A 27,280-nucleotide genomic window follows, 5' to 3' on the forward strand; every position below is an offset into this window, starting at 1 on the left:
ATCCGCCCTAATCCACCTTATGCCACCCTAATCCAATCACTAATAAATCACTAGTCATTAGCCATCTTAGTCAATCGTTAGTCATCTCTTTTACACGGTTGGACATGCATTGGTTCGCTTCTGGCCTTCCACAACGCGACGTTGAAACATAGGTATCTAAGGGTTTCACCTTAAAAACTGGCAAGAGGAGTCAAATACGAGTATATGCGTACACCCCTGTTTGTTGTAGGTGCTGCAGCAATGAATTAGCGCACTCTTTTTCCGTTACCCAACTAGTAGAATTATCTGGGAGATTTTGCTTTAGGTTGGCTACCCTAAGCATGTCCTAAGTGCCAGAACAACCACAGGACATCCATGGCTTTCTACCATGGGCACAGGTGCCGGGCGCTTAGAACACGCTGTAGGTTTCTCACTTGCCGTTTCCCAAAACTAAGGTAATGTTTAACCGTCTCGGAAGAGAACAGCAGTTTACGATAGCTAGCGAGGCACTGGAAGTGGTAAGGGAATACATCTACTTAGGACAGGTAGTGACCGCGAATCCGGATCACGAGACTAAAATAATCAGAAGAATAAGAATGGGCTGGGGTGCGTTTGGCAGGCAATCCCAAATCATGAACAGCAGGTTGCCACTATCCCTCAAGAGAAAAGTGTATAACAGCTGTGTCTTACCAGTACTCACGTATGGGCCAGAAACCTGGAGGCTTACGAAAAGGGTTCTACTTAAATTGAGCACGGCGCAACGAGCTATGGAAAGAATGATAGGTGTAACGTTAAGCGATAAGAAAAGAGCAGATTGGGTGAGGGAACAAACGCGAGTTAATGAAATCTTAGTTGAAATCAAGAAAAAGAAATAGGCATGGGCAGGACATGTAATGAGGAGAGAAGATAACCTTTGGTCATTAAGGGTTACGGACTGGATTCCAAGGGAAGGGAAGCGTAGCAGGGGCGGCAGAAAGTTAGGTGGGCGGATGAGATCAAGAAGTTTGCAGGGACAACATGGCCACAACTAGTACCTGACCGAGATAATTGGAGAAGCATGGGAGAGGCCTTTGCCCTGCAATGTGCGTAACCAGGCTTCTGATGATGATGATGATGATGATGATGATGATGATGATCCCTCAAGTGCAGGAATGATACGTCCACGTAGCTCCAGAAAATTCAACAGTGGGCTAGTTCCTTAAACAGCTGGTTCGTATGAAAAGTTTAGCGTGTAATTCCGTCAATATGTCTGAGCCAAGCACTACCACGCATATTACGAAAGCCTTTGACTTGGCGCTGCTTTTGCGCCTGTAGAGGGTGCACCGCCCCAACGACTATTTGAATGTGGCAAAGCAAACGCTCGGTACTTGCTGTAGCAGGATTACGGAAAGTAGCCGGTCGCGCTATTAATTCGAGTAGATTGAATTCATCGGAGAAATAAATAAACAACAATATTTGGCTGTTCAAGACACCTAATAAAAGCATTCTCACAAACGTAAAGCATTCAGCCCTGTCGCTATCATTTGTCTATCCCAGTACGATGGACCACGATGCGTGAGCCGAACATTGTTCGCGTTCATCTACAGGGATGAACGCGAACAATGAACACGACAAGGATGAACAGGAACAGGAACAGGATGAACAGGAAAAAGTGATGAAAGCATAAACGTGCCAAAAATCCACCATACTTGCTTCTCAGATATGGCGACGCACTTTATGCATGGCCATATCCAATTGACATGGTACACAATGAGCACGAAGTCCCTCGTTTACTTTTCCTGCGGTGACAGCATTTTCGTGAAGGCAGAATGCAAGTAGGCTTGTGTACAGTGCAGTGAATGTATGTTAAAGAACCCCACATTGTCAAAATAATCCTGAGTCCTCGACTAAGGTGCACCATGAAATCAGATCGCGGTTATCGCATGCAAATTATTTTTAAACATGTAACTAAGAAGCGCGAAAACTTGATACAATGTCTCGAGGCCCAGTTTGCCTATTTCATCATCAAGAAATCGCTACGAAAGCCGACGCCGGTCTTTCGCCAAATATAATTCGAATAAATACTAATTTCACGTATATAAGCGCCATACAGAATCGGCGTCGAAGTTTGCGGCACCACCAGAAAAATGGCGTCATCAAATTACGTCAGTAAATGCAAGGCGTAATTAACGGGTTAAAGTGTCTTCGCACCAACGGAACAGACTCTTGGCTACAACGAGCGGGGCGGTGGGCGTCGGCTCTCAACCTCCGTCCGCTCATTAATTTCATTTTTTTTTCTTTTTCTTCTACGCATTCTTGTCGTCACGGTTCACGTGACGCGTTCGGTGCTTGAGGATGTCGAGCATCTTCTGTCGCTTCTCCTCCATCAAGTTGTCGCGGCGCTGGTGGACGTACTCGCGGATGTTGGGCAGGCCGGAAATGACGCAAGCGGCAAGCGCCGAGCGGGACTCGTTCATGTCCGTGGCCTCGTACCACTGGTCCGTGGTCGGGTCGTAGCACTCGGCGAGGTTCGTCGTGCTCTCGCCGTTGAAGCCACCGATGGCGAACACCAGGTTGTCGATTATCTATTGAAAGCCACGCGATACGCGAAAGAGAAATAAAAAGCAGTTAGCCTTCTCGATGAGCACAGGTCGCCAGTTCATGGAGACCTTCTGAAGTTCCATAAAATGCAGAAAGCAATTCCTTGTACGATAGCTTAATGTCAGCTCCTTGACATTAGTACGGACATGGCCTCTTTGACTTTTGTATTTATTTATTTATTTATTTATTTATTTATTTATTTATTTATTTATTTATTTATTTATTTATTTATTTATTTATGGCGTTAAAGGTCCACTCAATCTTGACTCTTAAAATACGACTGCCAGGTGTCAGTGCGCCCCCAATGATTCTTCTACGCACCAGTTTCGTTTTCCGTAGGCTTACCTTTCAAGTGCCATATCTTTACACTCAGCCTTAATATTACGCGACGAGAACAAGTTTCCCGAATTTCGGCGACTACAACGTGGCTCTCGCAGACCTGTGTCCTATAAGTCTTTTCCCTCCTTCTTAATTGTAACGTGCCCTGGTTTTGGGCGTGAAAAGGGTGTGGTGTGCTGCTTTTACAACTTTCAAAATATAAGCCAGCCCTCCGCTGCGCAATCCCGCCACACAACGCGTCATTTGGCCAGTGAAATCTACTGAAGCGCGCTAAACAACGAACGGAGAGAGAGACCATTCACGACATAAGCACCCAGATCGAACGCGCGCTATTGAATTGCTCCTTTACAATAGGTTAGTCGCATTCGCGACCAGGATGTCTTGCATATGTTACTAGGCGCCGTATATTTTCCCTAAAAATGACCACTAGAAGGAACTCTGGCGCTGCAATCATTCTCCTATACTAGGGGAATTATTGCACACATATTTGTTTACAACGTTTTCCCTTGTGGCTTCAAACCTTCTTCCTACGTCATTCACGACGCTTTAACTTGCAAGTAGTACCACCGTTGTTTTCAGCATGACCCTCGGCGGAAAGAACACATCCCATTTGCATCGACGGTCAACACAAGGTATACTTGCGTATCCAACAAAAGATACCCCCTTTTTATCATAACTTTTTGCCTTGTGCCTCTCAGTAGTGGAACCGATTTCCCGCTAAGCTGTCAATATTGATGATGACCACAAGTTCAGTCAAGTCTTAGCTGGCATTGTATAACTATATACTTTTGTATGGCTTAAATGTGTGCTGAGTGTCTCCAGCTGATTTGTTTCACAGATACGCCACTCTACTCTGCAATGTTGTCAGAGAATTAGTGTGAGAAAAGTAAATAAATTTCTAAGCACTTCTACTTCTTTAAGCACGGCAAGTCAACCGCTGTGTGCGAACATGCGTAATGAATGCGAAAGGCTGCATTGTAGAAAATGTATAATTTCCTGCATTACCCAGTCGCTTCAAGCTAGAAGCGCGGAATTCGCGCAAATCCACGTGCTGCCCGTCATTCCTATGCTGGCTGAACCAGCATATACTTATCACTTAAGTAGACACTAGCACGAATATACCCTGAAGCAATTTTTGCAGGGAAGACAATGTAACGTTGCAAACATTCGCCGTTCTAAGCTTATCGGTGGCAAATGCTACGGATCCTGACAGGCGGACGTGGAAAGCAACGGCAAACGGTACTTGGTGCTTCACGGCAAGTTTTCAAATCTAGTCGCATTTTCATAACACTAGTCTTACGTGAATAAATTGAAAGCTTTAGCCTGATTATAGTCCATCGGCAACAGCTTCGTTTCAGAAGCATTGCAGTTATTAACATGGTTCATACTGTGTGCGGCGCGCTGCTATCTAATATTTGTCGCTAAGGTAAAGAGCCCATAGGAACCCTAGCAAATATGAACATTGTGGTCCTAATTCAAACTTGGTGCTCCGTACGTTTACGCTTTTCGCGTATCGCTAGTACTCATGCCAAGAGCGCACGTAATACAAACAGTATAAGTACCTATCGATGACTGTAGTGCCACACCTAGTGAAGCAATGAGTAAGTTACTATTGTCGCATCAGTCACCATCCATCATCAGCCTTCGTCCCTTCTAAAATAATGTTTGTTTTTTTTTTGTCTGGACTGTAGGAATTCCAACATCCTTGCAACAGTCCCCAGGAGTATTCGTATCACGCTATATGTTGTTTTTATCCGATAGACAAAAATTCAGCACCTTTTGGTATGCTCGAAAGTAACGTTAGCAGAGACCTTATGCCACTCGTTGTAATTTTACGGTTTGCGGAATAATGAAACACCACAAGCGTAGAGCTACAGTGTAGAGCTACAGCTACAGACCTTGCGATACAGAGTGCTCTTCTCGTTGACCTCCCTGTCTTTCCTGTCCTTGCTCTCTCTTCTCCCTCTCTCTCTCTTCTCTCTCTCTCTCTCTTTCTCCCTTTGTCTCTTATTCCATCACAACGGGTTAAATATCTTCCTCCTATGCAAACGCGCTCTTGTAAACACGAAAATATAGAGGGCACAATGAACATAACGACCCCATAGTTGCACATTTTTACGCCAGCAACTAAAACCGATATGTAAATGTGCTGATACTTGTGATGAAATGTGCTTAAAACCGGGACAAATGTAATCGAATTCATTGGTAATAACGTTCGATGCATAAAAAGACCATACATTTCTGCGGTAACACCTGCAGACGAAAAGTTATAATTGCTTGCGAAACTTGGTAATGACTATTAGTGGAATGTGGCAAGTCTGTCACAGTGGATGGGGAAACCATTTTATTGTAGCAGTATTGTTACAACAAATTACTTCATATAGTCATAGTAGCCATCTAATATTTCAGCGTCACATTCGCACAAATAAGTGAGCGATATTTATTCATACAAAGTCACAATTTATGAGCCGGGTACGAATCCATTCAGTTGCCTACAAGCAAAAAGGACGCAGTACAGGAACAAGAATAACACTCACAAGTGCTTATCTGTCACTGATCAGGTAAAGCTCATAGCAGCTTAGTATTCGAACACTAAACGTCCATTGGAAAGTTGAAACATTTTGTTTTAAATGTTCTGCCGTATTTTCTCTGCTTGTATTTGTGACACGGGGCTCTTCCGTACAGATGATACATGTTACGTACAAAAGCACATTCGACCAAATTACCCTACATATTAAATTGTTCGATTGTAAGTGGTGCTATCGCGTAATGACTATAACTATCACCATGAAGCAACAAAGTACTGATATTGAATCCGAATGTAATTCCACAATAATTTCAATGTATTTTTCGTTGTGGCCAGAATAACAGCAAAGTATCAACAAAATTTTATGGCTGGGGGTAGTCTGTAAATATATTTTAGTCACAGTATTTAATAGCACAAGAGAGCGTTTATTGGCGCATGATTTCATAGAATGCAGAGACTCCAATCAAACATCCTTTCCAAGTACTGAACTCCCTATCGGCTCACGCTTTTCACTTCAACAGCTCTGCAAATATATGTTATACTTTTCCCCGCGTTCTAACGTACGAACACCGCAAACTTTACAAGATCTTAGAGGGCTTATAAGGGCTTCTAAGCTCGCAGCGTCAAGAAATGGGCTAGTTTCTTCCGGCCAGCGATGGCAAAAGAGCGACGGCATGGGGATACGAGACGAGAGTGCAACCTCTCACTTCATTCGTAGATGCTTTTGTTTCCGCAAGCACAATGTTTGAACCATTGCACCTCGCAAATTACTGCGAAGCTAGGTCATATCGCTACTCACGGCCACGGCGAAGTTGCTTCTGGGTGTGTACATGTTGGGCAGACTGGTCCACATGTTGGTCTCCGGATTGTACTTCTCGGCCGAGGCCAGCCTGGTGGTCCCGTTGAAGCCACCAATCGCATAGACGCAGTTGCGAAAGCCTATGCAGCCGACCCCGCTGCGCCGGAACCGCATGCCCGAAATCGTGGTCCACTGGTCGACCGTCGGGTCGTAGCGCTCGGCCGAGCTGAGGCAATCGTTGCCGCTGAATCCGCCAGTCACGTACACGTAGCCGTCGTGCGTGGTGGCGCACGCGTCACTACGTTGCATGTTCATGGGCGCGATCATCGTCCACTGCGAGCGACCAACAAGTGCAGCGCGATCGCAGAGGGCACGGCTGCCGGCCGCGGTAGGGTGTTGTTGACGAACGAAAACCCAGTCCGCAGATAACACGAAAAGGGGAGGCAATTTAAAATTTACATGACTGCGGCTTTCGCGGTTTTTATAGAGGCTAATTCCTGTGAGACTAGCAATTGCAACAAATCTGTATTCGTGGCCTTCTTTTAGATAAAGCCACCTTACATTGTATCTGTAAGACGAGTCTACGGTGAATACGTAAGACGGCCTGTCAAATGTATTTTCCTTCTTTTCAGAGGAATCCATGCTACTTCCCCCGAATAAAATACTTTACGGCCTTGTTTGCGTAGGCCTCTGATAAAACTTGTACCAGTCCATCTTAATCTTGCTTAGGTGAACAATAATTTTCCAAATGTCGTCAGCTATTTGACTTGGTGATTTCTTTGTAGAGGTTATTTTTTCAGTAATGCTCTACTTACTTCAGCACAGATGTTAACAATTTCTTTTTTATTTTCCATTTGTTTTTCCTACGTACTCCCGACCGATTTAAGTGATCGTGGTTTCACCAGTGATACGTCGTGCAATATTGTTAGCCCTTCTACTGGCTTCAACCACAACTAAACCTTCGTGCAGTAGATCAGGTGCTCAGTAACCATCTGTACAAAATGCAGTTACTTAAAGAATAACAATAAAAGCGGAATAATTCCCCGGCTTGCCTTGTGCACGTGTTTCAATTCCGTTTTATCGAAAGATCCATGGACCACGGCCTCCAAGATTTCCGGCATGATCGTTGTCGGCGCTACTGCGCCAAATCTCGGAGGCTATGCATAGGTAGCTTTTCGCAGCCGTTCACTCTCGCGTGTTGTCACCGCGTTAAACAGCCTGCTAGCCCGACTGCTATACCACGTGCCCTGATGAAATCCGAGAGGAACGCCGAGATACACAAAGAATACCCACGAGCGCTCACATCGTGTGCCACTAAGCAAAGACTACCATGTTGGCGGGCCGGGATATTTAACCATGCATCATATAAGAAGGACCGAAGTTCTATCGAGCTCACGCCGGAGATGCAAGCGGGATTTTCCCATTTCGTGAGTTTGCATCACATGCCAAACACGCTCAGAGTCGGTGACATTTTGAACCCTTTCAGAGTAGATTATTTGATGAGAGCCCTCGGGTAGCATTTCTTGTGTTGCACATAAGGACAACAAGTGCACCACTTGTCATACAGGGGTGCTAAGGAATGCCCAGTGGCGACGCTTGGACCCCTTAACAGCTGGGAGTCTCAATCGGCATCGACGCTGCGAAAAGTGGGGGCTCGTATCGAATACAATGTGAAATGGGCCTTAAGGAAACTAACAGTGTGATGTTCTCATAGGCACTAGCAGAGCTTTAGTAGCCGTATGTCTGGCATGTGTCCTTTCGTGTCCGACCGTCAGTTCATGTCCGCTTCTAGGCAGGCTGTGCTTTTTATTCTTTAATTGCTAAACTCCGACTCATTCGATTCCCGTCCGATTGCCTGATACTAGCCTAAATAAATAAAGAACCACCGGAGCTAAGATCTGCGACTACTTGACTACTATAGCAAGTAAGTTCTACTTCGTTATTTGTCCCGAGTGTAGTAGTGCGTCCGTGCAATCGCTAGCGTAACCATGCCATGAAGTGGGACAAGTGCGACCAAAATCTCCCAATCAAAGATATTCTGAAACACCGGGTACTTCCGTTACTTAAATACAATAATGCGATGGAAGAATGCGACTAGCAAAAAGAGGTGTGTGTGAGTGTGGGGAGGTGGGGGTGCAACGCACAAATCTCTGCCAAATGAATCATCAGTATGCACAGACCGTGACCTGGCGTCTCAATTAGCCAAACCAATATTCTCAACACGTCATAAAGGATCAGTGAGACTCTACGGCTATGTATTGCTCATATGTAGCCCAGAGTACCCCAGTTGCAGTGGCGTTAGTTGCCGTAGCAACATCCATCTAGTGCTATCTGGCCGCACTTTGCAGTTGGTGGTTAACGCGCATTTTAGACGGTGGCCCTAAACTAAATTGCAGAGAACCCACACCTCGGCATTGGGCTCTCATTCGTCCCTAGCCCAAAATTTTACGTATAGCTTGGGCGTCTATAAGCTCTGCGTTAAAAAGCATGGCAACACCGACAGGAAAGGCAGTTCTCAACTTGCACCAAATCTTCCCTGCACAGAGCATTCATAAGAAACAAATGGCGATTCACATATTCTCTCATATAGGGAAAATATTCAACCCAATTCGCCGCAATTTTCGAGGCGGCTCGTCGATCCTCGTATTACTGAAGTGCAGCCATTGCCTCTGGCTTGCCCTAATCTGGATTGTCTCGACTGTAAACATATCTGTGAAACTATGTAGCTAGGGCCTCTCTCATTCGCAATTATCACCTTTCACTTAGTGGTTTAAGTGTGTAACCAGTTTAACGTATTGTCATAATTGACGAAATAGTTCTGGGGAAATACGCAAGGTGGAGAGCAGTAATTATTAAAGGGAAAATGAGACGTCCAGCCAAACGTAGCTAAGGGCTTCAAATGTAATCAGTACGGGTCCCTCCAAAGAAAGGCTTCACAGTGGAGAAAAAATTCGTCCTGGTCTGGGGATCGAACCCAGCACCCCCGCCTTTTCGGGGCAGGCGCATTACCATCTGGGTTAACCAGGTGGCTTGCAGATGGCAGGCGATGTCGAATTTATCAATTCTGAGTTGTTGATAAATTCTACTTCGCCTGCTATCTGCTAGACGCCTGGTTAGCTCAGATGGTAGAGCGGCTGCCCCGTAATGGCGGGTTCGGGTCCCGGGTTAGGGTCCCAGACCAGGACGAATTTTTCCTCAACTGCGAAGCCATTCTTTCGAGAGACCCGTATCGGTTTCTTGTGTAGCCGTAGGCTACGTTTGTGTGGATGTCTCATTTCCCATCTATTGTCACAATTGAATTTAGCCCTCAATCAATATTGCTACACGCGTGTGGAATTTGTTTGAACGAGGCGCGTGGGCGCCGCCACTCGAGAAAAGAGGAGGAAGAACGCTCTCTAGCTCTCGAGCTGTCGGCTGAACTGGCCTGCGCTGCATTATCCCTTGTAAATATATTTTGTAAATAGTCTCCAGTTTTAATCCTTCGTTCACGTAACATTTTGGTGGAGGGCACCGTTCCCCGTCCTCACCACGGTGCTCCGCAGCGGCCGCACCGTCGTGCTTTTCGCCATGGTTCAGGTTACGACACCCCGTCTCCTATTCCTGCGACTCCGACAACAACGTACGTTACGATCACCAAGCCCCACGATCCTGGCATTTTCTCCGGAAAAGATAATGTCGACGTCGAAGACGCTCAGCTTGTATGAACGTGTTAGCGGAAACAACCGCTGGGACCCTACCATTATGTTAGCGAATGTCCTATTCTGCTTGGACGAAACTGCTCGTGTATGGTTCAGGACACACGAGGACGAGATCTCTAGCTCGGATGCTTTCAAGGGTAAGCTCAGCGACCTCATTGGAAATCTCACCGGCCGGCAGCTGGCTGCTAGAAAAGAGCTTGCTACCGTGTTCAGCCTTCTACTGAACTGTATGTCTCGTACGTACAAGACATGCTCGCTCTTTGTCGGAAAGTTGACGAAAAATGGCCGAGGTTCACAAAGTCGGCCATGTACTCAAAGGCATCGCGGACGACGCTTTCAACTTGTTTGTCTTCAACAATTTGTCCACCATCAACGTCATTGTCAAGGAATGCCGCCACTTTGAGCTCGCGAAAAGCCACCGCGTCATTCCACAGTTCTCCAGGCTCCCTAACTAGGCTGCGACATCGCCTTGCATTGACCTTACCGCTTCACGACTTTTCAATGAGCACGTCACACGTATTGTTCGCTTCGAACTCGAGGCCGCAACTCCTGCGCCATTCCATCAACGCCCCGTTCACCCCACCATTGACAAACCACCCCCAGCGATCTCTTTCATTCAGGCAGTTGTGCTGCAAGAATTTGCAAACCTAGGTTTTCCTGCTGCCCGCTCCGTCTCCTAACCTGACGCACGACTGGTGCTGACTGCTACACCTCACGGCAATCTGCAATCCCCTCCCAGATACCATTATCCTACCGAGGGGAGAACTCCGGAAGACAAGCCCATTTGCTTCCGTTGCCTCCGCATTGGCCACGTCGCTCGCCACTGGCGCACCTTCTGGACGTCGCCGTATTCCAGCTGCTTTTCCCCGTCTCCTCACCCATATGCCGACCCGCACCGTTACTCACCTCGCCGTATGACTCCTAACTCTGACGTATCCGTCAATGTCAGTCGTCCTGCTCGCTTGTCATGACTTCAGCGCCATCGGTGCCCGTCGCCCCAGCCACGCCGCTATTCGTCGCCGATCAATTATGCACTCTCCAGGGCGGAAAACTAGGCCATGCCGCTCTTGTAGGTAGTTCGGCATCACGTTCTTCCTGTCCGAATCCTCCGTTGACGCTCCTCACCAACACGAACCTAACTGAAGTAGACGTAGATGGTGTTCCGTTGAAGGCATTAATTGATACTGGAGCCCTAGCGTCCATAATGAGCGCTGACCTATGTTGTCGCCTCAAAAAGTTCTTACGCCTGCCATCACGCCTGCCATCACGCCTGCCATCTTGTGCAAGAGCACGGGATGCTCTAGCGACCCCGCTTGCCTGCGTCGCACGATTGTTCGCTGCATTCGGCTGATTAGCGGATGCGGACGGGGAAGCCTACATCTGCCGCTTGTGCACAATTGTGTGATTTCTTTGTAACTTGTTACGGGGTGCGGTAGCTCTGGCTCGTCCTCGGCCCGGATTGACAGTTCTCGGGCATAGTAGTCGGCGAGTGCGTTGCCTTCCACTTGCGAGTGAGCCGGGACCTACACGAGCTCAACGGCGCGTCCCGGTTATTTGCATTTGGTGAGGATCGCTAGTGCCGCGGGAGAGATGTTCCCCTTGCGGTAGCTTGCGTAGACGGTCTGGGAGTATGTGACCACGGTCCTCACTCCCGATTGTGCGAGTGCAAGGGCCACGGCCACTTCTTCTGCTTCTGCTGTATTCATCGTCCGTATCGACGCGCCTGTGATCAGTTTATCGATGGTGGTGATGACCGCCATTGCTCTGGTTCTGTGCTCGGGAAGCGAGGCGTCCGCGTAGGGAACCTCGGGGTCCTCTTACAGCTGTCGAGCCAGTGCCTTGGCCCGCGCAGAGGGTCTCTCATCGTTCCTCCCCGGCTGCGTGTTCCGGGGGAGGGGCTTGGTCCTAATAATCTCTCCACGTTGTGGGGAGCGGCTCCGTTGTCGGTTGCTGTTCACTTTGCCATCCTATCTTGCGTAGGACGACCCGACCGTGCTCTGTCCGGTGCAGCCTTACTCTCTGGTGGGATAGGTGTGCTTCCACCAGCTCTTCTACCGTGTTGTGGGCACCCATTTCCAGCAGCTTCTGTGTTGACCAATAGACTGGGATGCCCAGGGCGAGTTTGACTGCTTTCTTTATCGTAGTGTTCAGCGTCTCGCGGTTCACCTTCGCAAGCTGGAGGTACGGGGCGGAGTACGTTACGCGTGACACGATGAATGCCTGCACCAGGCACAGTGCGTCTTCTTTGATTCCTCTGTTCCGGTTGCTGACTATCCGGATCATGCTCAAGACCTGCTCTGATGTAGTTTTGCTTTTGTGGACGGCTGCGTGCGCCATGCCGTCGCTGCGCAACAGCAGGCCCAGTATCCGGATCTGCTGCGTTGGCATCCTAGAGTCCTGTGCCACGACGCACAAGCTATGAAAATCATACCATCCGCAAACAAATGGCCTCGAGGAGCATACCATACGCAAACAAATGGTCTCACGAAGCGTCTCAATCGCACTCTCAAAGACATGCTCGCGAAATATGTATGTCTCAAAGACATGCTCGCGACACTGACTGGGACCTCGCTCTACCGCTTGTCACACTTGCTTATAATTCCTCGCTCGCGCCACGACACAGCCAATTATTCCCCATTTTTCCTTTCGTTCGGCCGAGAAGCAGCATTGCCCCTCGACACAACGCTACATTTTCACGCGCCACCGACCAGTGAATAGGCACTTGACGCCATCGCCCGCTGTGCCCACGCAAGGAAAATTGCCCCTGACCACACACTGAAATCCCAACAGAGTCAAAGCCGTTTGTACAATCGGTGACAGCGAGATGCGCACTTCCCACCTGGTTCTTTGGTGATTCCATGGCCTCGGTCGCGTCAGGTTGGCCCGTCAGAAAAACTGCTGTCCCGTTGCACAGACCCATATCGAGTGCTTCGTGCTGTCACTCCAGTCACCTACGAGATCGCGCCTGACGCCTCATTTGCTTCCCAGTCCTGTGATATCGTGCACGTTACACGACTGATGCAGGATCATCCTCCCGGTGATTACATTTAGACGCTCCGGGACGTCGCTTCCGCTATACTACACGAGTGTGGACTTCGATTGTTTGAACGAGGCGCGTGGGCGCCATCACTCGAGAAAAAAGAGGAGGAAGAACGCTCTCTGGCTCTCGAGCTGTCGGCTGAAATGGCCAGCGCTGCATTATCTCTTGTAAATATATTTTTTACATGGTCTCCAGTCTTAATCCTTCGCTCGTGTAACAATATTCCTAAAATTTTCTTTTCCAACTCGAGGCGCGCTGCAAGCGCATGACAGTAATGGAAGCCAGGAACAGAAGAACGTCCACTACGGGATATTCCGGGAACGTGAAGTAGTCGCTGGTCGGGGCTAGCCCCACGTTTTCAAAAATACCTCTTAGCCAAATGCAGGCTGACGCCTGTAAAAGAACATCGAGGACGTGTTACCTGGTTTGTGCGATGGTCGAACTTCTCTGCTGTGTTTTGCCTGTGACGACCGTCGTATCCGCCCATGGCGTAGATTATCTCATTCAGCACCGCCACGCTCACATAGCACCTGGAAAATGGGAGTGGTCGTTTTGGCCCTTAAGCATTTAGCACAAACTCTGTTAACGCAGCATTTCTCACAAACCCTCCATTTCCACAATTTGAAGTTACTGAATAGCTACTTTCCCTCCACGCTTTTCAGCCACTGAACTTATGGGGACGGAATGCAAATATCCTCGTATGAATATGTTTAGGTTCTCGTAGAGAACCTGAAATGCTCTGATGATTTGAAGTCCTCCTCTAATGCACCCTTAATAAACCACAGTGTAGATCTAGGGCATTAAACTTTATATAGCATCTATGTCAGCCCGATTTCAGCTTTATCTACTTTGATTTCATTTAATTTACATACATTTTACGACATTGTTAAACGTCTAACTAGTTTAGTGAACCGGCATAAACTCCGAATGCTACCCTTAGTCGGCCGCATTTTGAGAGCTTTGAGAACTTCTAATATCTGAGTCGCTTTTTTCAGATGCCCCTATGTGAAGGCGCACCTCTTAACGTGCATCGGTGTGACAGAGCGCCATTTCTTTGTGTGCGCGTTGAAGCACCGCACGCTGCTGAAGTAGTCCTCGCCGTTGAAGCCCCCGATGACGTAGATGTCGTTGCCGATGGCCGCGCACTTGTGGTACGCCCGGGGACCCTCGGGATCCACGGCCTCGACCTGTGCGTCCGGAACAATAGCAACGATTGCTTTTGGGATTCCTGTGGTGCTTTAAGACTCCACGTTGGTCTGAGCGGAATGAATTAACGGTCCCGCGAGAAAGCAGAAAAAGCAAGCGCCAGTGGCACAGTATTTCTATCGCGCCTTCCCTGCTCCGATTTCTACCACCACAACCCTGACCTACCTGATCATAGCTGATCTATCATAAGCTTGTTATTCGCCAGGGTAAAGCTGACCTGGAGTATGCCACAAAGGAAAACAGAGTTGTCGATAACCTCCTGGATGGACGCGAAGTGTCTGCTGCTCCTCGAACTGTCGAGCATAGAAATTCGCGATGCCTTTACCAACCTTAATCCACCTGTCGGCCTTGGTGTCGTAGCTCTCGATGTAGGCAGTGGGTCCTCCCGCCATCCAGCCGCCGATGACGAACATCACCTCGTGCGGTATGCGCGGTCGCGCGAACAATGGCGTTGGCACTTCGTCGTTGTGCACGACCACGTCCAGGTCGTACAGAAACCGCAACGTGTCGATTACCAACGGCCTGCGCGAGAGATGAAGAAAAAAGAAACGTCGCGCCTCCAAGCCCGTCTCCCGAACGCAAGCCCACGGACTTGAGATTCACCAACATCAGGCGCGGAATTGAACGACGACACAGACATCGAACATTTCGGTTGACATGGCTTGATCCATTACCAGTTGCTATCCGTTAATTGCAATCGCGAGGAAGTCGCCCAAACTCATGATAAATAAATGTTTGCTCTCTCTCTCTCTCTCTCTATCTCTCTCTCTCTCTGTAATATATATGTGTGCGTGCGCGTGCGTGCGTGCGTGCGTGTGTGTGTGCGTGCGTGTGCGTGTGTGTGTGTGTGTGTGTGTGTGTGTGTGTGTGTGTGTGTGTGCGTGTGTGTGTGTGTGTGTGTGTGTGTGTGTTGAAAGAGACCGGGCTCTGCCAGAAACGTCGACATATATTAAACACTTGCTTTTTAAAAGTGCATCAAGTTTTAAATCATAACCTTGGGACCACGGAACATACCGTAAACACTCGTGTAAGGGGCGCACTTTTTTTCCGCGATTTTGATGGGGTGCGGCCCTTCCCCGGAAGAGTGAACTTTTTGTTCAATTTTCGATCCATGTATGGAAAAACCTGTTTAATCATGCCACATATACCTAACGATGGTATATCTGGCGTGTACCTGCGGACATCCTCGCCAGATGTCTTCATCTGTATCGCTGCTCGGGCTCGGCTCGTCGCTGCTGCTCGTATCATCCGCACGTTCATGCATCCAATCGTCCTAAGTGCCTTCCATGGCAGTGGAAATCCTTGTGCCCTTAAAACTCTTTAATGTCCGTGGACACCGCAGGCCACGCGTTTAGAATCCAAGAGCAGACCAGCTGAAGTGACGCCCTCCTTAGTCGTCCTTTCGGCGATTTCTCTTGGTGGCCCGCTGCCATCCATTCAGAGTACTGGCGTCTGAATTCTGCCTTAAACGGCCTATTAATAGACGCATCCAGTGGTTGCAGCATGCTTGTTAAACCGCCGGGGATGACCGCCAGATGTGTACGAGCTTCTGCAAGACGAGCCTTCACGCGCTCTGTGAGGTGGCCGCGAAAGCTGTCCAATACGAGCAGGGCGTTCCGTCGCAGCAGGCCTCCCGGCGGGCTAGGCCACACCGTTTTCACCCAGTCCACCACTAGTTCATGGGACATCCAGCCCTTTTCTTGCACTCTGACGATGATTACATTCGGGAAGCTCTCCTTTGGTAGCGTCTTTCGGTTAAACACTACGTACGGGGGAGCATCCTTCCGCCCGCTGTGACAGTGCAACGCTGACTCTCGGTACCGGTAGTGCGCACATGCCCCCTAACGGGGACGCTCATCGCCTTCTCAGGACCAAAATAGAAGTTCTTTGTCTGTCCGTCGTGCGCACAAGGACGCTCTTCGCGCCGGTTTGCTTAACCGTCGCGTTCTCAGGAGCATCGAACCAAACAGGCGTTTGGTCCGCGTTTCCTATCTGGTGTGGGTAGTACTCGTGCTCCGCTCGCAGAGCTTTAACAAAGCGGTGAAACTTGATCCCTTTTCTTATCCTACGCGCGCGAAAGCCTTTGGCAGGGTGTTGTCCGGCCGCGGATGTTGAGCTGTTGTCACTTCATAAATATCCGAAGCCATCCCTCGCTTGCCTCGAAATCCGTAGGTGAAATGTTCATGTGGCGTGCGATTGCAAGGGCCTTGACGAGGAGCATCTCGGATCACAACGCGCAGCCGTCTTTCCTGATGTCCGTGACGTATGTCATGAGCTCCTTCTCGAGTGTTGGAAATTTGCAAGGCTTGCCGTGGCATGATTTCCTAGTCTTCTTTGGTGCGGCCAGCTATTCCTTTTGGTGGCACCAGCGAAGCGCGCACTTGTTGTCGACGTGGAAATTCCGGCCGACTGTACGTTTACCATTCTGTTCGGCGAATGCGACAACTTGAAGTTTGAACGCAGCATCGTACGCGGTTAAGCGTTTTTTTTTCATTTCCATCGCAAGCGGTTGTGCTATAGGCAGTCGTCAAAATGAACGGCGGCACAAAGGATCAATGGCGCCGGCGAGAAAAGCGACAAGATCTCCCGGATAGTGCCGCGCGCCCGAAGCTCACAGAAAGCGCCGCGAGACGAAGCCGCAGGATCGCCATCTGGTGGCTCCCGCGAAATGCGCCGTACGCGAGACGCGACGACGCTGCCGTTTGCTGGCGAGATTTTCTTTCTTTTATGCGTTGCATATTGCAATCACTCAGTTCAGCCCTTGGGCGCGGCCGGGCCGCCACCATTGACCTTTAGCGCAACCACGTGACGTGACGTCACGACAGCCGGAGGAAAAGCTGGGCCCCAGCTCGCGCAATATGCAACGCATTCTTGGCTTAACCAAGCTAAGCCTGGCCATTTTTTGTTTCAAAATTTGGGCTGCCAAGTTGGGGGGAACGGCCCTTACACGAGCGCGGCCCTTAGTCGAGTGTATACCCACTTCTCCTAATTTCAAGGTGTAATCATTTGTTTGTTTGTTTGTTTGTTTGTTTGTTTGTTTGTTTGTTTGATCGATGTAGAGGAGTCAACAAGAACGAAATTCTTTGCTCGCCAAGATTTGCGGCTCAGGCGCCATGTTCACGCATAACGGCTTCACACACTTAAATACCACCCTTTAATTTCTCGTTTGCAACTCCAGCGCCCGTGTTGCCAATGTGGAATGCGAGCCTGTCGCTACTCAAGGCATGATAATTTAGTACGAATCCTTAGAATAATCACAGCTTTCGCAAATCTGTTCGCGAAGACAGTGACAAATTACATTTGTAGAGCAAGTTCTTTTTTCTTTCTCTGCTTTTCTTTCTTCTGTTCGGCTCTTCATAAACTATTTGTGTCAAGGAGGATGCGTTCAATTCAGGAAACTTTGGGGACAGACATTCTAAAATAGGAGCTAGTCTGAGGATTTATACTAAATAGGAATCTCCTTCAGTAGAAATCATTGGGTCGCTTTTGCTGTGCTGCTCAAAGATTGCGATGAACTTAATGATTATGAACTAGTTAGTGAAGCCACGGTCAATTCGCCTATAATCTTCGACTTTTGAAAAGCTGAGAAAGGTTTGCCTGAAACAACATGCCCACAAGCACAAAAAAAATCATTCTATCAACTTATGAATAAGTGTCTAAATTCAGAAATAGCGCCAGGAATCGGAAAAAGAAAGCGAAACAGTGTAACACTTTCTTCTCCCATTACCTAGCGATGTCTCTAAATTTAGACACACGAACCAATTAGCCCAACAGCAAACTCTCCTAAAGATGGGAGGTGGTAGCCAAACACACGGGACTCTGATTTGTTTTAAACGTGAACATTTTATACTAAATCACTCTGGCTCCAGGGTTCGCCTTTAGTTCTATCACTGCATCAAACCGCTCCACGAGCAAGATACGGAAAATCCATGATGAAATTGACAACAATTTGGCCACAAGATGATTAGCCCCCTCACAATGGCTGATATTAGATCGCTCGCTGTTGCTGGCGCTCGTTTTTGACGGAACACATTAGCGTATCAACAATTTCGTGAGTACCAGACACGTATTGCAAGTAAGCCATGTTAGTAGCACAACGCCTTCTAAGCGTTCCCGCGGTATCGATCGAGGCGCGCACCTGCAGGACTCATTGTCCGAGACGAACTTGTGCGACTTGATCTTCTCCACGAAGAAGTTCGTGTCCACAAGGCCCGTGCGCACGCATCGCAGCAGCCGGTCAATGTGCTGCTGCCGGTTGGCGGGATCGAACTCGATCCAGCGCACCACCGCTTTCCACACGGTCTCCTCCTTGATGACGTTCAGGTTCTCGTCGGAGAGGATGGCCTCCACTTCGTCGATCTCCAGGCTGAGCAGCTCCTCGCTGCGCTTCGACACCTCGATGAAGTGCTGCATCAGGTAGCTGCAAGAGAAGCGACAGAGGAGAAACGAGGCCCGCGTGGTTGACTGCGTGAATTTCCACGCATTTCGCCGTGATTGTTGTAGTCACAAGCTCCGAAACGAGCTGTCCATGCTCGTTTATTTGTCAGTTCGCAAAAATTGCCACCTTTGCTACCGCGACGAGGAATGGCGACGCTCAGTTTATCGCGCCGCTTATACAGCGTTCCTCATTGCTCTACAGGTATACTCTTCTTTCGCTCCGTAACAGCACGCTATCAAGTGAGCACGTAAATACAAGTAGTCGGCCGAAATTATATCTTACTGCGAACAATAACTGTCGGTAGCAGACACCTCAAACGGTTACTTCCCTTCTCAATGACTTAACTGCAACGCAGGAACCTGTGGCGTCATATGTGGGACTGTAGCAGCCAGGGTGACACGACTACCTCTCAGAAAAAAAACATAGAAAAAAACAAAATATGCACCCATAACTCTCATATCTAATCATGCCACATGATATATGGAAGCACTGGAGTTTTTACACAGAAACTCGCGTTATTATCAGATCATTCAATATGGGTGTTTGGGTGAATTAGGGTTTTCTGGATAAGGTGGGCTAAAAAGAGCGACGCCCAGTAGCCGTGGGATGGAAAAGTCGCCCGCATAGCAGGTACGAAGTAGCGGTTAGGTGGCTGCGGTAGCCGAAACGCACGCTTCCAAAACGCTAGGCATTAGCTGGTGCCCTTTCAGGAGCCCTAAAAGAAGCGGCAATTATGAGCTACATGGCGGACTGCGCGCGTTAGTACTACAATACACCAGTTTCTTGAAGCTTCCACGCCGTAAGAAGAACGTGAACATGTCCTTGTGCGGATTATCAATGAAGTAAGATTTCACGCGTCATGTTTCTCTTTTTACAGAATCAAATTGACCATTTTCAAGGAAATTTCGCTTAACCTTGACTCCGACAAGTGCGCTGGATCGGCCGTTATTTATCTTTCTTTAACGCGAAAATATCTACATAACGCTGTTCGTGCTGACGTCCGGCATGACGCCATGCACTTTCTGTGCTTTTAAGAGCTGCTTTTGTGCTGAGTTGTTTGTGGAGTACGAATTACGTCAGAGTGCTACACAATGAGCCTGCATATTCTTTACCATACAACCAGGTTTTCTAACCTAAGACAGTGGTATGTTGGCTCTAATGCAACCGTATAGCAGCGCCCATCATCCCACAATGCACCTGACTTGGAAAACACTTTCTAATGGTTACTGGTTATCTCGACTCACTTATATGCCTTGGCGGTGAGGTCGAAACAGTTGTACAGCTTGGCCACGTTGTGGATGGAGATACAGTTCTCGGGTGCCATGATGGAAAGCAGGAAGTCGCAGCAGTCCTTGACCATGCCCATGACGCAGAGGTAGTCGGCCGCCTCCAGCAGGCTCTCGACGTTGTCGCAGCCCACCCACGTGACACGCTTGTACGCGAACTCCACGATGATGGCCATAGTCGCCTTGGACACTCCGGGCACCAAGACCTCTGCGCGCGGAACCTTGTTCAGGGGGCTCCCGAAAAGCGCCCTGAAAGGCAGTCGATTTCCGTGAGAAGCACGAGTTAAACGAAGCTGCAGCGTTGGTCCACAGCTGTCGGGCACCAAACGCTAGCCCGATTGTGTCTGCAGCCTCATCCGTAGTGGCATGCAAGCGGTCACGCCAGCAAAAGTGGCATATGCAGACCCACGTCCATCGCCTCCAAGTTCCGAAAAAATCCTTATGAATTGTCGACGTTTATTGCTGTTGTTTAAGCAGATCTACCGTAACACAGTTCTGTTGGAGAAGCGTTTAGATAACTGTAGAAAACGGTATGGGACCAATAAATTGATAAAAATATTTGTGGTTGATAATTGTGGAAGATCTCTCACTACCTTTCATGACCGTCAACTCTAAGAACATGAAATCAGCCTTGGTGTACGCTGGTGATCTTGACAATGAAGTAAAAAAATTAACATCGAGCCTGTTAAGGCAACCTAGCATAATGTCCCGTTATTCTTAGTGGCTGTGGTGTTGGGCTGCGAAGCACGGGATCGTGGGCTCAAATCCCGGGCACAGCGGCGGACTTTAGATGGGGTCGAAAACACCCATGTACTTAGATTTAGGTGAACGTTAAAGAACCCCAGGTGGTCCAAATTTCCGGAGCCTCCCACTACGGCGTGCCTCATCATCAGATCGCAGCTTTGACACATAAAACCTCATAGTTTATTAATTTTTAATGCCACATTAATACGTAATACGCAGTATGGTTTGATAATTATTCTAGCTGTTTAAGCAATTCCGCAAAGAAAGACTGTCCTTTTCTACCTTCGCTATTCAAGGAACCAGTGCATTCTTGCTAGCGACAATCGCAAGCCCACATTTCCTTTTCCGCACCTCACTTCTACCTAGAATATACCCGATGTCCCAGTTCACTTTAGCCGAACTTTAATATACTAATGCCACGTCGCTGGACAGAACAAAGGTAATGTTGTTCGCCGTCGCTTGAAGAAACCGAAATTATTTATTTCAATCCACCTGAGATACTCAAATTATCTATTACAATCCGCCGCGACCTACCTTTTTTTTTCCACACCACACTTCTACCTAGAATATACCAGGTGCCCCAGCCAAGTTTAGCCACACCTTAAGAACATACGAATACCACGTCACTGGACAGAACAAATGTAATGTAGGTTCCCGTCACTTGAAGGTACTCAAATCATTTATTTCATTCCGCCTAATTAGGTAATTACTGGTAATTAAATATTCAACTTCTCAAATATTATATTTAGGCGAAAACTGTCAATGAGAAAATTCTAGAGCGACATAAAAACTCCCGATACAGCTTTCTGTTGATCAATATTCAGGAGTTTTTGCGAGCGTGAAAGAAGCGCGCAACAGCGCGCAATATCACCGCGCGAATGGCCGCTCGAGGCACTATGCGTTCTTTCCCACCGTCAGACAATTCACTTCTTTGTCCATTGAATAGGTATCAAATGATGCGAAATTAGAACCTACCTACCACAAAGTGGTAGAGTTCTGCGTTTTATAAAAGGAGGCAGGCTTCTGGAGAAAGGGCGGAATGTACTCTCCACTCCTGTATAAGAGACGGTAGGAGAGCAAAGTCGCTTATGTCACCTAGTTCAAGTAATGGGTGAGGACGGCTCTGTCGCGGCAAGGATTGCTTGCCTCATAAATTGCTTCTGTAGAACACCCACGGAGACGGCGGCTTAGAACGTGGATCAGACTTTCGATGAGGCCTCAGGCGCACACCTAATAAAATTTGGTCAGGGCGCTACGGCAGTCGCCGACTATCGCTCAGTGCCTAAGCCAGCTAGCCAAGGGCCCACAGCAGCTGTCACTAAACCATTTACAAATGTTTCTTCAACGTTAATTTATCATTGACTCAGACACAGTGAAACCGTTCACATCTCCAGATCCTTATTTGGCATTAGAGTACATTTGCTACCAGCGGTAACGAATGTCACCAATGCTTTCCCGCTAAACAAAAAATGGCTGTGGCTTAGGTAAGGTTAAGCCCAGGATGCGAAGCATACTAGCCTTTATTTTAGTTGTTGAACCACGGTTTAGCCTCGTGAACTGCTGTTGCTTGGCTATATTTGGTTCGGCTAGACGAAGAAACAACTCATGCATTACTGCTTCGCCTTCAAGAGTGGAACGCGACAGCGTTCCCGTCGACCCGCCAAGGGGTGTAAGACAATGGGCTACAGGGCAGCGACTACGCGCCCCGCATTGGACGCGGTGAGCGTCGAGCAAAGCAGCGTTCGGCGCGGCAACGAAATGTGCGCCTGAGCAAGAGACGCACGCCTTAGAAACAGCTCGTTTCTAAGGCAACGCCGCATTCACTAGAGGCGCTTTTGTACCGCTTTGAAGCATCGTACTCGTGGCTCAGTGGTAGCGTCTCCGTCCCACACTCCGGAGACCCTGGTTCGATTCCCACCCAGCCCGTCTTGCAAGAGTTGAGCCAAAGCCACTTCTCCTCTGTCGTGACGTCACGGTGTCACGTGGTTTCAAGGCGACACCGCCGCGCCTGAGGAGCTGGGTTGAGCTCTCGTAATATGCTTCGCATAAAAGAAAAGTTAGAGTACGCGGCCGCAGGCATCGCCCCGCACCTGAAATACTCGCTGCAGCTGGCCATGACCACCCTGTGCACGGGGAACTCGCCGCCATCCGAGGTCTTGAGCAGGCCGTCGCAGAGCAGACCCGCACCGCGCATGTCCCACAGTGCCTCCAGGGTCTCCTGGCTCAGCATCTCTTCGGGCCCGTCCCCGCAGCTGCCCGCCATCGTGACGGGTCGCGCTGCCGCTGCCCACCCGCCCGGCCTGGCGTCGTTGCAGCCGTGTGCCAGCGGCCGCGCGGAGGGCTCGCAGCCGCTTCCTCCTCGCGCTGCCCTTCGGCGACGAGGACGACGATGACGATGATGATGATGGAGGTGATGACGTGGCCACATCATTTTGAAGCGAGCCACTACACGAGTTGATGGAGCCCTAAAATGAGCCAAAGAAAAAGTTACAGCTCTCCAAACAGTGCATATTGCTCCATCACCTATTCTGACATTGGTTTGTCATCGTCTATGCTGCTGCTGCTGTTGTTGTTAGTATTGATGATGATGATGATGATCATCATGATGATGATTATCATCATGATTATGATGATGATGATGATGATGATGATTCTCAGACTATGTGGTAGACTGAAACGTACCCAGCGTGTTTCAAAGCCATGTTCAAGGCCAAGAGCGGAGACATTGCATAAAATATTTTATGCTGCATTTCTAATATGCCAGGCTAAATGCCCTAAACAATGTATCCTAAAATTGTTTTATTCCTAACGAAAATATTAGGCACAAACCTTGTGACAGTACTCATTGCGCACCCTGTATAAGCCATAACGCGGGTGCCTTGATATAACCTTTGCGTATATATGTCTACAAATATATCCACTGACATATTTACCGACCTGACATCACCCAACAGCTAGGCAGTCATGCTAAATGCCAGAAATTAGTCAAACAAAGCTTGGTTTTAAAAAGCCAATGTAAAATTACCACAGCATCTTTTTCATCTTGCAAAATTAATCATACATCGCCTGGAAAAATAAGAAGAAGAGTGTTTTTATAGGCGACGCTTAAGGAATTATTTTTTTAACAAAATGAAAAGGTGTCGAATAAAGTTTTGTAATGAGAAAAATTGCTGGCTCTCCCGTAATTCAGAGTAGATGCAAGCATGTAATAACAACCGCCATAGCAGATTGGCTGGAGATGATACTAGCCACAACCTTAAATTGGGGGGTAATGCATGTTGGTAATGGCACACTCCACTACACCACTCCGCACCATGTCATACTGTACACTCGTTCGTATGGACGCTAGCCAGCTAGAAGGAAAGCGGCCCAAGTCCGCAGGACAGGCAGCGAAAGACGCCGGGGATACAGGACGCACTGCCTAGCTAGAAGATGCAAAAAAACACGACTTGATTATGGGACACCCCGTAGTGGGGGATTCCGCAATAATTTTTGCCACCAGAAGATCTTTAAAGGCCTGCCAAGGCACGGGACCCGGTCATTATTGCATATCGCCTCCATCGAAATGCGGCCATCGTGGCCAGGGTTTGATCACGTGACCTTGGGCTTAGCGGCGCCGCACCACAACCGCTCAGCCACCGCGGCGGGTGATATTTGGTAGATTGACAAGCTCGAAAAGCCGATGACGTAAACAGAGCAGAACAAAGATATGAAGAGTATATGGAGGACTGCCTCCATGAAAACGATATCAGCAAAATAATTTGCGTAGTAACATAACGTGCAATCCTTTCTTCGTAATCGCTCTATGGCGTCGCGTTGACAAACATGAAGCATGACTTGCTTGAAGCACATGCGGACGATTCCAATTTAACTGTTTCATAGTAATTAAAAAGACAGGGAACATACGTTCCGTTCGTGACTTTAAATCCTGGGTTGACACTTTTTCGTATTTTGACTTTGCTCGTCTCACAACCTTGCGCTGTCTTTCTTTTTTTTTCTAATTGAGATGTTTCACATCAGACGCTGTGAATTTTCTATGATTTTGAGTCTAAATGGAATACTTAATCAATAGCAGTGCAGCTGGTGGATCCTTCCGACACTGGCATTATAAGAATATCAGTTCGTGTTCCACAAGGGGTGTTATAAGCATGCAGAGACAACCGTTTTTCGTTTTAAGTCACCGGACGCCTTTGTACCTAAGACTAGCAAACATTAGCTCAAAAGAGGGAAAAAGAAAGAATGGCAAATAATTATTTTCGCTCATGTTGAGACAATGCATTTGAGACGTTATACTATAGCGGTTATGCGGACAACTTTTCGTTTTGTTGTATAAACAGGCTGTTTGACGTAACTCGAACCAAGGATTTAAAAAAAGGGTTAATCACAGCTTGGTGAAACCAACTACATCTGGTATGCCGTCATGTGGCGCTCCTCAAAATAGTTTTATATTACACCTAATTAGTTAACTGAGATCCGCTATTCAAAATTTTTAATATTTACTTCAGGACCATAAACGCTAAGCCAACGCGGCGAGTAGAAGCGCCGGAAGGAGTTGCACCGCCGTGTGGCGCCCTCTCTCCAGGAGACGCAATGGCTGCTCCTCTATTTTTTTTTTTGGGGGGGGGGGGACGCTTAGTTGAGAGGCAATAACTACGGATGATGTCCGTATGCTTCGCTACCTCTTCTTCCTATACATCAATACGTGGGCGTATAAGGAATGAATTATTAGCCTAGGATCCGTGTGGCATTCGCGATCTTTCAGATGATTCTTCTCGTCCTTGAATAGCCGGCACTTCGCCTCCTCGCACGTCCCGTCGTCAATGCATCCTACCTGATTCAATTCCTACCAGTCCGTAACGATGCTTCACAAGAGGGGTGTGTAAAAAGATTTCGTATTTCTGAGAGCTGCCATTCTTTTACGTCGCAGCATTATTCCACGTAACTTTTCACTTAGCCCAAGGTGAGAGCGCCTACCTAATTGTCATATTTTTCCAGCTTTTGTTTTCTTTATGGATTCTAGTACCGGTCAATATTGAAGGCATCCCTAGATCGCAGCTCCGTGTGTACGCCATGTAAAGCGCCGTGCCATCAGATATGTCGGCCATAAATCGCAGTGCCTGTGCCCGCTCCCAAAGCGTAGCAATCATTGCGCGATGACGAAGTGTTGCTTCGATATCACGTTTAGAGAAGATATGGGCAGGAACAGCGCTGCTTTCGCTCAGGCGTTTCATTGGTTTTATTGTGATTCTGCAATTGGTCTCGCGTTTTTATTTAGTGCTGCTAGATTAAATCATTTACGCTACGCAACTACACTTCTCTGGACTCCGTGCTATAAAGACAGCGAACGTGTGGTAACTCCACAAATCAATAACTCTGAAATGAGCGGAGAGATTGAATTATAGCGCATAAATATAATCTGTATACAACAGCGGATGCGTCCCTGCACGAGAGGGTTAAAGGGAAGCGTACGTACAGGATTTCAAGTCATTGTTATTGAATGAGCTGAGACTATGCGAGCGTCCGTACGCCCAAACGTGATTACTGAACTCATGATCATGATTACATTTTGGGTCAATGACGCTTAATTAGGTAGAGGTGGCTTCCGCCACATTTTCGTAGTTGGTGAACGCGCGGTGAGGAACAGTTCGTACGTTGCAGCGATTCGAATTAGGAGGCGCCGGTAAATTGTCATAGCGAATAAAGCAAATGGTTACGGCAGTTCTCGTAAACGAAAAGCTTTGCAAGTTAAGTGCCGTCACTCTGCCCAATCGTCAACTGCGAGCCCAAAATGTACATCGCACATCGACGTTAGGGGTTAGAAGATTCATACATCTCAGAGATTCCTGACAATATTGACGTGTTCACACTTGTGGAACGACACATAAGGACGATCATCGCCCTCGGGCGTCTCCATGATGAACACTCAAAATATGATTTTCCTTGTCTCTCTATGGAACATGCCTGTGTAACACTTTATTTTCATTATTACTCATTCCTCTCTCCTAAGCACCAAATTATCGCAAGTAGGAGTCTCTCAGACCTTTAACCTTTTCTTGAAACAACCCTTTTCATGAGATGCTCGGTTTCTCGCCAAGTACACTCAACCTCGCTCTTTAAAGATAAAAAAAGAACTCACCGACGATTACGATGCTCCCTAAGGCGAAATTTGAGTGCAGCTCCATCCGTGTTTTCATTTCGTGATATATCGGCTGGCGTGGACAATCTGTCTGATGCGGAACGTTGCAAATGGAGCGAAGTGGGGTGCCACTGCCTCGCTAATTGGGAGATCGCGAGAGGCAGCGCGCGTGGATGACGCGTACGCGCAATGCTCAGCAGCCACCACCAACAAACCTGCGCTCATGCAGCGCGTTTACGACCTACTGGAACTCCAGACCTACACAGATATCCGGCTTCTATGGGAGCCGCTTGCCCCCGCTTTCGGTCAACCGTTGCCCGTTGGTGTCGCTTTTATAACCTGTTCGTCTGCTACTCTACAGTTGACTGGTGCGGCGTTGTAATTAGTACGGCGGCTGTTGTGTTGTGACGAACTGCTTGCCTAGTTTATGACTTTTGCGAACACATCGACAGTGATGTCGCAAGGCTTTGATCAGCCACTTGGCTCCATAAGTTGGCTGCCCGAACCT

At 48.1% G+C, this 27,280-nt stretch overlaps 1 protein-coding gene across 1 annotated transcript; it reads right to left on the reverse strand.

The window, feature by feature from the left end:
* Positions 1–2,009: 2,009 nt before the first annotated feature.
* Positions 2,010–23,016, reverse strand: LOC135915324 (kelch-like protein 10). The gene is made up of 8 exons (XM_065448360.2): positions 22,727–23,016; positions 19,851–20,141; positions 18,307–18,588; positions 14,498–14,690; positions 13,980–14,149; positions 13,384–13,492; positions 6,225–6,557; positions 2,010–2,543 (listed from the first exon to the last, which is right to left on the reverse strand). Exons 1-8 carry the CDS (start codon positions 22,897–22,899, stop codon positions 2,265–2,267), a joined length of 1,830 nt encoding a protein of 609 aa, XP_065304432.1. The 5' UTR covers positions 22,900–23,016; the 3' UTR covers positions 2,010–2,264.
* Between the last annotated feature and the right edge of the window lie 4,264 nt (positions 23,017–27,280).

This window comes from Dermacentor albipictus, chromosome 1 (genome assembly GCF_038994185.2).
Source record: "Dermacentor albipictus isolate Rhodes 1998 colony chromosome 1, USDA_Dalb.pri_finalv2, whole genome shotgun sequence".
Taxonomy (NCBI): Eukaryota; Metazoa; Arthropoda; class Arachnida; order Ixodida; family Ixodidae; genus Dermacentor; species Dermacentor albipictus.

Bases quoted from the DNA above. Each gene is read 5' to 3' on its own strand.
- LOC135915324 (XM_065448360.2), bottom strand. From the start codon at position 22,899: ATGGCGGGCAGCTGCGGGGACGGGCCCGAAGAGATGCTGAGCCAGGAG. The intron at 18,589-19,850 runs GTGAGTCGAGAT...CTTCTCTTGCAG, and splicing joins CTCACCGCCAAGGCATATAA to CTACCTGATGCAGCACTTCA. The intron at 2,544-6,224 runs GTGAGTAGCGAT...GGCTTTCAATAG, and splicing joins GAAGCAACTTCGCCGTGGCC to ATAATCGACAACCTGGTGTT.